At 26.8% G+C, this 12,439-nt stretch overlaps 1 protein-coding gene across 1 annotated transcript; it reads right to left on the bottom strand.

Annotated features, from left to right (window-relative positions):
* Positions 1–3,306: 3,306 nt before the first annotated feature.
* Positions 3,307–7,461, bottom strand: LOC109799999 (carotenoid 9,10(9',10')-cleavage dioxygenase 1). Its single transcript, XM_029271957.2, has 13 exons — positions 7,342–7,461; positions 7,115–7,252; positions 6,920–7,022; positions 5,898–6,157; positions 5,617–5,796; positions 5,340–5,418; positions 5,128–5,209; positions 4,942–5,004; positions 4,710–4,848; positions 4,349–4,598; positions 4,184–4,248; positions 3,923–4,084; positions 3,307–3,845 (listed from the first exon to the last, which is right to left on the bottom strand). Exons 1-13 carry the CDS (start codon positions 7,450–7,452, stop codon positions 3,735–3,737), a joined length of 1,743 nt encoding a protein of 580 aa, XP_029127790.1. The 5' UTR covers positions 7,453–7,461; the 3' UTR covers positions 3,307–3,734.
* Positions 7,462–12,439: the final 4,978 nt, after the last annotated feature.

Below are 12,439 nucleotides of genomic sequence, written 5' to 3'. Positions count from 1 at the left end.
TTTTTTTATTTAATTATTAAGAGATATATTAATGGAGGAAAATTAAAGTATAAAGTAGAAGTATAAATATCTTTTTAAAAAAAATAAAGAGTTTATAGATATATATTGTGAGAGATATGACGAGGAAAATTTCAATTTGGAACGTGGGTGGTGGGTGTCACAGATTGGAAATACAGTTGGTTAGGTGATATACTGATATGTCATCCAAACAATAATAACATTTCTAATTATAAAAAACTTATGAAATTGACATGTGCCCAACATGTTTAAAATTTTATAAAATACATAATTATTTTTACTCCTTCTTCCGTAATTAAAATATATTTAAACTTAACTTATTTAAATTAAAATAAAATTCAATAATATTTGGAAAAAAATTTGTGTCAACTCAATTTATTAAAATAACAATATATGGATCTTGATCTTAATATTATATATAATTGATACGGAATATAATAAAAAATAAAAAATAAATTATGAGGATATCAAATATAATTTAAATTTGTTGTCGAAACACATCATGTTTTATTAGAACTTATCCTCATAAAATAATAAATTGTCTTAATTAAACACACTATGTAGTAGTACAATATTAATCTCTTAAATTTCAGTTGAATGAATTGAGTTTGATTCCACATGTATGATGTATCATAGCTATGAGGTTATATCGAAATGTTAAAAATAATATTTAAACTTCTCATCTTAATTTGATCACCAACAAGTAACTACTAAATTAACAGGTTTCTTAAATATATATAAAAAATACAAGTATAAGAATGAATTTTCTGATGAGATGGCTAAAGTGTTGAACTTCAAGTTAAGGGTATCACACCTTCTCGGGTGGAGATCTTACCACACTTTTGGTTCTCTTTTCTTCCTAAATAAACATCTGTGAGTGGAAATCAGGATTCCATGTAGACAGCTTCCAAAGCTTTCAATCTTGTCTTTTATTTTACTATAGCAGTCCCTACCCAAGAGGTTTTTGAAGTGCTTGTTTTGGACAATTAATTAAGAATATCTTGTGGTCGATGAACACAAAAGCATGCATCAGCTGGGAACCCTGTTTATGACCAACAAAACATTGTACAATAATAGTGAATAGCCATATGCCATTAGCATGCTGCGTTTTAATTGACACGTGTTGAATATCTGTATTGTTTTACTCCTTTTGTACTGAAATTTTGTTTATTGAAGAAAATAAATGTCATTCTAAGGGATTCAGATTCAAGTACCAATTAGAACTTATTTTTATTTGAAGTAACCCATCATAAAGTAAGATGAAATTTCCAGCAATTACAGTAAACGAATTAATCAATTACCAAAACAATAGAATCACGAGAAATTTTAGAGCACGATTGTAATCAAATAACCTTCACCCTGCACGTAACTTTCAATTTCATTCTAATTGAAGTTTTAGCGTTATGGTTGAATATATCAAATTAATGACTACCAAAAAAATAAAATTCAAACAATTATTGTAATCGAAGTTTATTTCTTTAACCACTATATAATTAATTTTTTTTAGGTTTTCTAACACTAATGAAATTTTCTGTGTTCCGAATCGATCAAACTTTGACTCGTTCAAAATCAATTCTTCAATTAACAACACTTTTTCTTAAATGAAAATTCTAAGTGTCTATTTGATTTGCAGTTGAAACTAATGTTCAGCAGAATAGTTCAACTTGCAAACTCATGTAGAACAGAAAAGACCCAAACTTTTGCTTCTTATTTTGGTGCTTTAGAAAATATGAATTCACTTGTATCACTGTAATTCTATAAAGATTCCTGATTAAAATAAGCACTAAATTAAAAAATTCTTAAAATTTCACAATTGTTGATGTCCATCCCCAAAGTATCCTCAATCTTGACACTTTATTCTAAATCTAATCCTTATTCTAACCTCCCAATAATCTGTAGGAATCTAAGATCAACTATAAGTATGTAGCTTATAAAGGCATAAAAATTAAAATCAAAGAGAAACAATCAAATTAAAAGAAATTAACTTTCTTTTATTTTCTCGTTAATAAAAGAATCAAAGGCAAAATAAAAAATATAAATTATCAGACGTAGATCCAACAATTTTTTAATAAACAATTGATATGTAAAGTATCACTACAAGACAAAAGCATCTCAACAATATTAATACCTCAAAACTTACCATTTATTTACAGCATATTAAAACATGAAATCACAAAGAGAAAACAACAGAGCATGGAAAGATTAGACTAAACCCATGAAAAAAAATTAACAAAACTTATAAAAAATAAACTATAACGAGTACAGAAAAAATTATACTCTAGTCCCACCAAATAAATTAAAGAGTAAAACCGTAAAAGTATACAAACTCTAGCTCTCAGGATAAAACTAAACAGACCAAATCACTCTCCTGTACTGGAAGATTGGGGTTAGGCCCGCTCTCAAATTATCAACATGGTATCAAAGTCCATATATGGTGTCATAACCTATATATGAAGATCCAAGGGACCATAAAAAAAATCTATTAATTACTACACATCGAGTAAAAGAAGCACAAGCCCTTGACAAAGAGCCTATGAGACTCAAATTAAAAGTCAAAACTTGAGTACAAGCACTACAAAAAATGTTCCATATAGTGACATACAAAAAGTGTCACTATAGGTATAATATATGTAGGTATATACCTATTTGACATATAGCTACATACAATTTTAGTGTTGATTTTGAATGAAATTTAACAACATATTTTGTGTGTCACTATAACCTATACCTACATTCTTTAACAATATACCAACATATATTATATTTATTGTGTAGGTAAAAGTAGTTTTTAGTGACACGTATTATGTCACTATAGGGTGTGTGTCACTATACGGCAATTTTCTTGTAGTGAAGCTCAAACTAATTTAAAGATTCTAGGCAAAGTCACAACTAGATTATACAACTAACAGAAGTAAACCGTATATATTGTTGGAAGTTGACAAAGGTGCAATTTGACAAAGTTGCCAAATTTCTTCGCAACATAAAGTTAATTTTATTTGGTATATAATTTTTTTTATTATTGTTATGCCTAAAACTTGGTTAAAATTGTTAAATAAAAGTTGATGAATATGTTTCAAAATTAACCATTGAGTTACAATAAAAAGAAACAATATTTCAGAAAAACTTATTTAAATTAAAATGTAATTAATGTAACATATTATTTTTATAAAAAAGAATCTAGTTTTTTAAAATTAAATAAAATGACAGTGTAATTTACATATGTTTAAGAGCAATAAATATAATTAATATTTTAGTATATGTAATATACGTGTTAAATATTTATTATATATAAATAAAATTTGTAATAAGCTATACATTTAAATAAATACTATATTTTAATGTATAAGTTATATTAATTTAAAATTTATATAAAAATATTTTTAAATATATAAATTATATTTTATATTAGTGAAAAACAATTTATGTTTTGGCACAAGATTATTTTTAATTATTGATAATTTATTTTAAAATTATTGAATTTAATTTAGAAATATATGCAAATACAAATTAAAACAAACAAAATAAAAAACTCTAAAAACCTTCTCACTGAAAACAAATGTCTGAAAAGTCTCTTCTTAATGAGAAATTTCATCCCAGGGGTGAATTTATTTTTTATTTAAATAACGGTGACTGAATTAAAGAAAAATAGATAATCGTAGCATTAGTTACAACTTAATACAAACAACATATGACAATCCTATATATAGCTACCACGCCTAAAATGAAATTGGCATGAAAGCTCCGTGAAATCCATATGGAACTCTGCAAGGCATGGTTATTTTGGCAACTGCTTCTCCAGAAAACTTCTTTGTGTCAATTATATGAACCTAGAACAAATTAAAACAATTAAGGAAGTAACTCATTGGATCAATTTACTTGTACATGCCAAATATAATTGACCTACTTGAGATATGCCAGTATCCTCATTGTGAATATAAGTAATTATCCAACCATCATCTTCTTCAAGGCCACCTTCCTTGGGGACAAAGGCAGATCCACTGCAAAATACATTACTTTCAAATTTGTGGTATTCCACCCTTATAGGCTCTTCTTCTTGTGTATCTCCCTGATTAACACATTTGAATTTTAATACTTGTAAGGAAAAAATAAATAGCATAATATATGTATCAACTTTTATTTCATGCCATTGCCATATGAATTTTACCGCTGGGACTTCTGAACAAGTTTCTTCAAAGTATAGCTTCGCTAAAGCTCCATATTTAGGAATATCTAAATGGTTAAACACGAAGGATATTATGAATTATGAATCCAATTAAGGGTACTTTTTGTTGTAATAGTTGAATAGTTAAACCGAGTTTTAAAGAATTACCTGCAGCATAACTTGCAGTGGGATCAACCACTTGGGTGTATCCGTATCTATTCTTAATTCCTGTAAAACTTGCATTAATTACTGGGAAATCCATAAACTGTTCTGGTTCAGTGAGATATTTCTCCTTAACCTCCCCGCTTTTCATGTTTAATCGCCACTCATAACACCGAGAGAACAACTTAGATTCATTTAAACCACCCTCAGGTCCTGGAATTATTGAATCTAGTGCTCTACAGCCCCACAACACAACCTGGTACAGCATAGAAATTTTCTCAATTATGCAGCTAATTGCCCACTCAGAGTATCTCAAAGTTTTAGTTAATTAATTTCAAATATTAATATTTTTTATTGAAAGTTATACCTCATGACCTTCCTCAAAAGAATTGATGATGTGAAATGTGGTATTAGGTTCCACCTCAAACCACTGGATTGAGTTTGCATCACCATAGAGAGGCATTATCCCAATCCTGGAATATTTCTCCTTGTCGTACTTGATTAATCTATATATATGCAATAACATGGAAAAGTTAATTCATCCACAAAGATTTTGTGAGGTCTTATCATAGTCTATTGTGTGTACTCAATATACTCACGGGCCTCTTCTAAATAGCCTGTTTGAATCTACAATCAGTGGAAAGTCCAATATTGCTATATACCTGCTACCAAAACCATAGATGCATTAATTTCAACACGTCAATTCTCATTCTAGAGTCTAGACTATATAGCCTGGCTTATAATTTCATCTTGGGGTTTCAATTTCATAATAAATATTATTATACCTGCTTGTTATACCTATATCATGACATAAAGAGCATCTCTCTAGTTTTATGTCTTCTTTACGAATCAATTCCTTTCCATCAGCTGAAAATGGAATCAAGGGCATGTAATCGAAATTATACATCAGAATAACAATTTTATCAGGATTCAGGATCAATCAATACTATATAATATTTCTTGAATATTTTTAGGAATTTAAAGCATATATACATACCAGAAACTATTCCAATCTCAAGATAAGGTTTAGTTGCATCTACCCCAAAAATAACCAGCTCTCCTGTATCAGGAACTTTCTGTATGTATTATAACCATATAATTTTTTTTAATTAATTAATCCCATAAATATAATAAGAGTGTGAGAAGATAGAGAAAATCTTGATCATCATTAAACTTCAGTAAACTAATTTTGACCATTAAATATATAGTTGTATGACTAAGATCAAGTTTTTTTCATGCTCTCACTAGAGATACGACGGACACATAAAAGAAACCTTGGGGTGACTGGTGAAAGGGCGATTCCATGCTCCATTGACATCCCAATATTTTAAAGTATCTAGCGTGAATACATCAATCTCTTGTGGCATGTGATTCTCGGAAACCGAGTAGAACTTGCCCGAATGCTCAAATACATTGGTGTTGCTATAATCTTTATTTAGTTTTCCAAATCTCAGCTGTCAAATCCACAATGCAAGGAGAAATTAAAATTCGAAACTCGGCTAACCATAATAATAATAGTAATAATTAGTGATTATAATAAGGTTATCTGGCTGACCCCGTTTAGAAGCATTGAACACAAAACGGCCAATGAGTCTCCTTTTACAGCAGGGAGAAACAAAGGCTTGGTGCTTTGTTTCTCGAGCTTGTATGTTTCAGTTTCAACATATCTCTTGTTGTAGACGATAGTGCAGCAACCCTCATTTTGCCTTTTGAAATACAAACCATGAAGCATTCCTTCTCCTTCCACCCAAACGCTATTTGTCCTCCCAAACATAGACTTGCATGATTTCAATCCTCCAAACCGTGGGTTTGAACCTATGGTATAGCAATACAAAGATTATATAAATAAATTATTTATTTACTTTTTTCTGTTATTCTTTCTCTCTCGCTCCTTAGATTTTTCCTTTCTTTTTTTAGAAAATAATTTAGACAAGGAAAAGATATTTTATGTAACTTCAGTCTTCAGAGTTAACTGTTAACCTTTTCTAAGATTTTTAATACAATTAAGAATGTCTATTTTATCTTCCACACGAATTCACATAAAAGTATATAAAAAAAAAATTAGATTTCATCACAAACCTTAATTAACAAGAACGAAGGAATTTTGAGGAAAAAAAAAAAGATGTATATGTCCTTTCGAGTTCTGTGTAAACTTTTGTTAGAAAAAGAAAAAAGAAAATCAACCCAACTTTATAGTTGGAATTCATTCATTCATAGATTTATATCCATATATGTTTGACGGAGAATACCGATTGATAATGAAAAAAAAAAAAATATATATATATACGTATATACTCAAACATTAACATTAATTATCCATGCGTATTACGTGACCTGAATCTGCCGTTGTAAAAGTATGTGGACTAATAAAACACAGTAATTTTAAGAATCAATTTCCCAAGTTTTATTATATTAAAAAAAGTGCAGACGGAGAAGCAGAAGAGCAAAATGAAAGGAAAAGTGTCATAAAAAATGAGGACTAGTGTGAAAGAATAATTTTTGTATTTTCAGTTGATGGCCATCTTAAGCACGTGCATCATCTCTCAGATCTAGAGTTATAAAAATGATAGTAGGGACCATTTCTAATGTAGACTCCCTCTGGAAAGTGATCTGGTATGTGACCTTCAATGTTAGTGATAGACATGGCTTCCTCTAACTCCTCCACCGGAGCAAAGTTACTCTGCAAGCAAAATAACTATATATTAATTAATAAATATTAAAAATGATGGCTAGCTAGGAGATTAATAATCTGCAAAACACTTTAATTAGCACCTGAGATGGAAGCACTAGCTGGTCAACAAACTCAAAAGCTGAGTCCACAACAGCGTTAAGAAACTTAGTTTTAATGTGTGTCAAGGTTTTGGAAGCATCAATTTGCAGCGGAATTTGAGGTATCGCTCTTAAGATCGGCTTCAGGAAGTGAACAACAATTAAGGAGTGTGTATATATGTTTATGGTTATGCAAGTGAACGTTAGGTTTTAAAGTTAAAATTAATTACCTTGAAGGCCGAGGAAAGTCCCAGAGTAGTGGGTTGGCGTGGGACGATTAAGGGTCGTTTCTGAACGGAGCAATATTTAGGGGCAACATTCATGCATGACCAAGTTGCCATATGCGTTTCGTTTCGATGCAATGCAACGCAACACACTACCAGCTTCATAATAAATACTAAACATTTTATATTAACTATATAAAATGCGTTAAATATGTTTTTAAGTTTACGTCAAACCAACCCAAGCGTTGATCCACGTTTAAGCAAGGTCAGGGGTTCGAATTCAGGCTTATGTATGCAGTCGCGTTAAATCTTGGGATCAGCTATCCTACCTTTTAAGGTGCCTTCAACTTAACAAAGAGATTAATCACTGCTATGAGCGGTGATACTCTAAGGACGAAAAAAAAATAAATTTACGTCAAACTAGCGAATTTTTATTTTATTTTTATCAAATATTTCCTTTGTTATTTATTTTTTTTAGAGTTCGTAAACATTGTTTTTTATCTATGTAAAATGAGTAAAATAATTAGTTTTGATCCATTAAAATACTTTTAATTTCCATTTTTCTAAAATATGAGGTCACTATTTTGTTTTAATCTCTAACACTTGTTTTTAAGATATATAACTAACATTTGTTTTAAGGATCAATATAATTTTTTAAAGATGTCATGTGCTCATAAAATATTACATTTGGGTACTATCTAAAATGGTCACTTGATTTTTAATAAACACACAAGTAATTAAAAAGGATCACATGAACAAATTTGAAAATTCAAAATTAAACCTTTCTTATTTTGCTAAGTTTTAAAACATTATTAAATCTTAAAAAAATCACTAGTCATTAAATATCCACACATTATTGTGTATAAAAAAAAATATGTGATTAGAAGAAATTTTTTATATTAAATATAGTCAGTTAGATTCTCAAATACAAATAGTTATCACAAAGTTGATGGATATTTCATACTAATAATATGATTACCAAAATATTCCCACATTATAAAACTCAATATTTAATTAAAAAATAACAATAATAATATTATTTAAATTTTTTCTCGTAAATTTCTTAATATCAAATTTTCATTCTTAGTATATATATATATATATATATATATATATATATATATATATATATATATATATATATATATATATATATATATATTACATAGAGGTGAAAACATGTTTCAATCTATATATCCTACCCTGATAAAACAATTAATTTTATCAACAAAAAAAAAATAACTAAATTACACGAAGACTTTTACGAAAGCTAAGTGTTAATCATATTGACTTGTTTATAAATTTATTATAGGATATATTTATGTCTTATTTGAAAACTTTATTAAAGAAATAAGCTTTTACATAAGTTATCATCGGTATCAGTTATTAGACCTTAAAAATAAACTCATATTATATGAATATGTTAGACTCTTAAAAACCCTACTTAACCTAATTTTGCTTTTAAGTATAGTAGTTTTAATTTCCATAGTTTATAATTTGTTTCACATGCATAAAGTTTTTCACTTTGTTTCATTAATCCATAAAACGGGAGAATTAAACTTGTCTATAAGTTTTAATAAGAGTATTTTTTTATTATAAAAAAACTAACAAATAAAGTTAGAATTATGTTTATTTTAAATTAGTTTTATTTAACCTTACTTATTTTTATCCCTAATTATATGCATAAAGATTGTACATATTTTTTCCAACCATGAGATAAGAAGTGTGCACAAAGATAGAAAAAAATTGTTATCGAGAAGTATTATAAAAATATTGTGAAATATTATAAAATTTAATTATGTTTCGTTGATGTAAAATAATAATTATATCTTCTCTAATTAAAAATTATTTTTAAAATAACTTTTGAGTTGATAATTTTTAAAGTAAATAAATTGAGGTTAAATTATACTTTAGGGTCTTCTATTTTTATCATTAATTCCTCTCATTAAATTCACATCTATTAATTATTAAAATAGAGATATTTAATTATTTTAATTTTAAAAATATAAAATTTTAGTCTCCTTGTTAAATTCACATCTATTAATTATTAAATTTTAATATTTACTTATGCTTAAATAAAATAACATTTAGTGACATGATATTTGAATATGCAAAATTATATATATATATATATATAAGCTTTATTAATAAAATAAATATCAATCACTCATTAAAATAAATTTCAATGAAAATTTTTTTAAAATTATTTTTTTAATTTTTATTTATGCACGTCACGTCATTAAATATTATATCATTTAAGTAGTAAAATGCATTGAACAATGTTTAAATTTAGTGATTAACAAATATCAAATTAGAACAAAAATTTTATATTTTTAAAAATAAAAAACTAAATATCTCTATTTAAAATATAAAAAATAAAATTATATACCAATAAAAATAGAGAGATTAAAAATTTATTTAATCATAAATTATTTAAATATGATAATATATGATTGCGTTATTATTATTTACTTAATACCCTTGAATCGGAATATTCCTTGCCAAGTTGCACTCTTTGAATATTTGTCGGTTGGTGAACTAGAAGTCTAGAAGTTCGTTAACAATCCCATTTGTTATACTAAAAAATAAATTATATATTAATTATTACTATTTTTTAATTAATAAAAATTATAATAACAACAACGAAATTTGATCGTCATATATACTACTCCAACCTATTTAGTTTATCTTTTTTATATATAAATTTTAATTGAAAAGTTAAATTCGTAATATAAATATTGTACTGGTGATATATATATATATATATATATAGAGGAGGGTTCAAATGACACCGTGTAACTTTTATTAAGTGTTACACCGCTCAATAACTTTATATTAAATGTGAATTTTGTAAATCCAACCGTTAGATGGAAAGTTCATATATCTTAGATCATATATACAAAATTTTATATTAATCCAAGATAATTAGATACTTTATTTTTATAAAAAAAAATTGACGTAATATATTCATTTCAAAATATACTAAAATATAAACACTTTGATTATCTTCAAGTTGTTGTTCAATTTTAACAAAATTTGATATATACGTATGAAGTGATATGAACTTTTAATCTAACGGTTGAATTTACAAAATTTACAATTAATATAAAGTTATAATTGAGCGGTGTAATATTTAGTAAAAGTTACATCGGTGTAATTATAACCTCCCTCTCTATATATATATATATATATATATATATATATATAATTTTTTTATAGTAACAAAATGTTTAATACCATAAATGTATAATATTTATACTAATAATTATATATTGAAGTAGACAACATAATAATAAACTTTTAGTATATGGATTTTTTTTATGGTGTTACATATAATAAAAATCAAGATTTTTTAAAATGAATTTCCTTAATTTTCTCTTTATTTATCACGTTTCCTCCTGCTATGACAATTATAGTGTTACTATTTAAATGAATTTCCTTAATTTTCTCTATATTGTCATGAATTTCCTTAAAAGACATAAGGAGGTTTTGTGATTAGTGATAAAAAAAAATTAAGAAAGTGTTATTCGCTCACTTTTTTTTTATTTTTAATTTTGCAAGAATCAACTACCTTTTTTTTATCATAAAATAATTTTTCACTTGGACACTCAGATTAGCAGAGAAATAAAAATACGAAAAAAATTGTTTTCATTATTTTTAAACGGGAAATAAAAAAAAATGTATGCCTATTTATGAAAATAAACAATATTTTCTTAAATCAAACAAGTCCCTTGCTATTTTTTTCCTTCGGGCTTTTCAAGATACAAGCATCCTTGTCTTTCTTTCTTTTTGTTTTGAAAATGATGCATGTGCCTTTGGCCTATATATTTATTTTCTTAATCCAATTTTGATATCGTGATACTTCCCATGTGGAAAGGGAACTATTTCAACTAGTTGGTGTTTTTAGCCCTTGTCTTTGTCGACAAGTACTCAAGTTATTCATTGAGGAAGACAAGGCATCAAAAAGGAGCTATAGCCAATGGATCAATAAACTTATATATTTTTAAATGCTTAGTTGCGATAATTTACGTATATATATATATATATAGATTGCTACTCTTATTTATTTTTTAGTTGAAATATTTTAGCAACTTATAACTAAAATTTCTGAATCACAATCTTTTATTTAAATTAATTTATTTGAAGTTTATTTTAATAATTGAAATTAAAAAAATCAAACTGCTTTTACTATCACTTTGAACAAAAAAGTAATTACACTCTTCTCTCTCCTAAAAAAAAAACAAATATTAATTTTATTCACTCTCCTCTCTCTCTCTCTCGTCAACGGCAGGGCACTAGAGTCCATACATGTCATCACATCTACACGCTTAACCTTCTTCTAATTGCTCAATTTACCCAATTAAAAGCACACTTGAAGACCTAATGTTGAGTATCTTATTTGCCTTGTCATTGTCTCTAATAAGTACAAAATTAATCAAATTAGAAACCCTTTTTTTTTGTTTACACAAATCAATATTAGAAAGTTAAAACCAAAGTTATTGAATGTAAATTGTAGGGTTGGAAATAGATAAACAAGGTTAAAATTATATGTACTTCGATCTCCAACCATCATATTGATCTAGAAAATTGCTATAATTAATTGTGAAGCTCATTCAACCGATTACTATTATTTTAGAAGCTAAGTTATATGTTAGTTTACAGGACAACTTAAAGCCATTATTTTAACACAAGTAGTCTGGTTTGTAGTTGTTGTCAAACAAAATTGGGTATATATTCCCATGGTTCTTTTCGTTTTTTAGTCAATTCATGGATATTATTAAAGTGCACAAATGGTTTTGGATTCATGCTTTTGCAAGAAATCAAGTCCTTTCGGAATTTCTGTCTCAAACTTTTCGCTTGTATTTATATTTCCACTGAATTATAATTTAGATCTCAATAATATTTAATTTGTAATTTTAATTTTTTAATTCTTTAATTTTGTAATTTTAGTATCTTAAATTTACAAAAAGTCACTCTTTTAACTACACTGTTAGATAGATGGAAATCACTTGTCTTACTTTGTGTCCCACCAATAAAAATGTGTCACATTATTTAAAAACACATATGACTTTTATGTGATTCTTTTTTATTCTGGATTCCAGTT

Source organism: Cajanus cajan, chromosome 6, assembly GCF_000230855.2.
Source record: "Cajanus cajan strain Asha chromosome 6, NIPB_CcT2T_4, whole genome shotgun sequence".
In the NCBI taxonomy this organism is placed as follows: domain Eukaryota; kingdom Viridiplantae; phylum Streptophyta; class Magnoliopsida; order Fabales; family Fabaceae; genus Cajanus; species Cajanus cajan.
The sequence above is the reverse complement of the archived record's forward strand: the minus strand, read 5'-3'. Positions and strand labels throughout refer to the sequence as shown.

Coding starts and splice junctions, on each gene's coding strand:
- LOC109799999 (XM_029271957.2), bottom strand. CDS start 7,452: ATGGCAACTTGGTCATGCATGAATGTTGCCCCTAAATATTGCTCCGTT. Junction 4,849..4,941: donor AGGCTATTTAGAAGAGGCCC/GTGAGTATATTG, acceptor GCATATATATAG/ATTAATCAAGTACGACAAGG. Junction 4,599..4,709: donor CTTTTGAGGAAGGTCATGAG/GTATAACTTTCA, acceptor ATGCTGTACCAG/GTTGTGTTGTGGGGCTGTAG.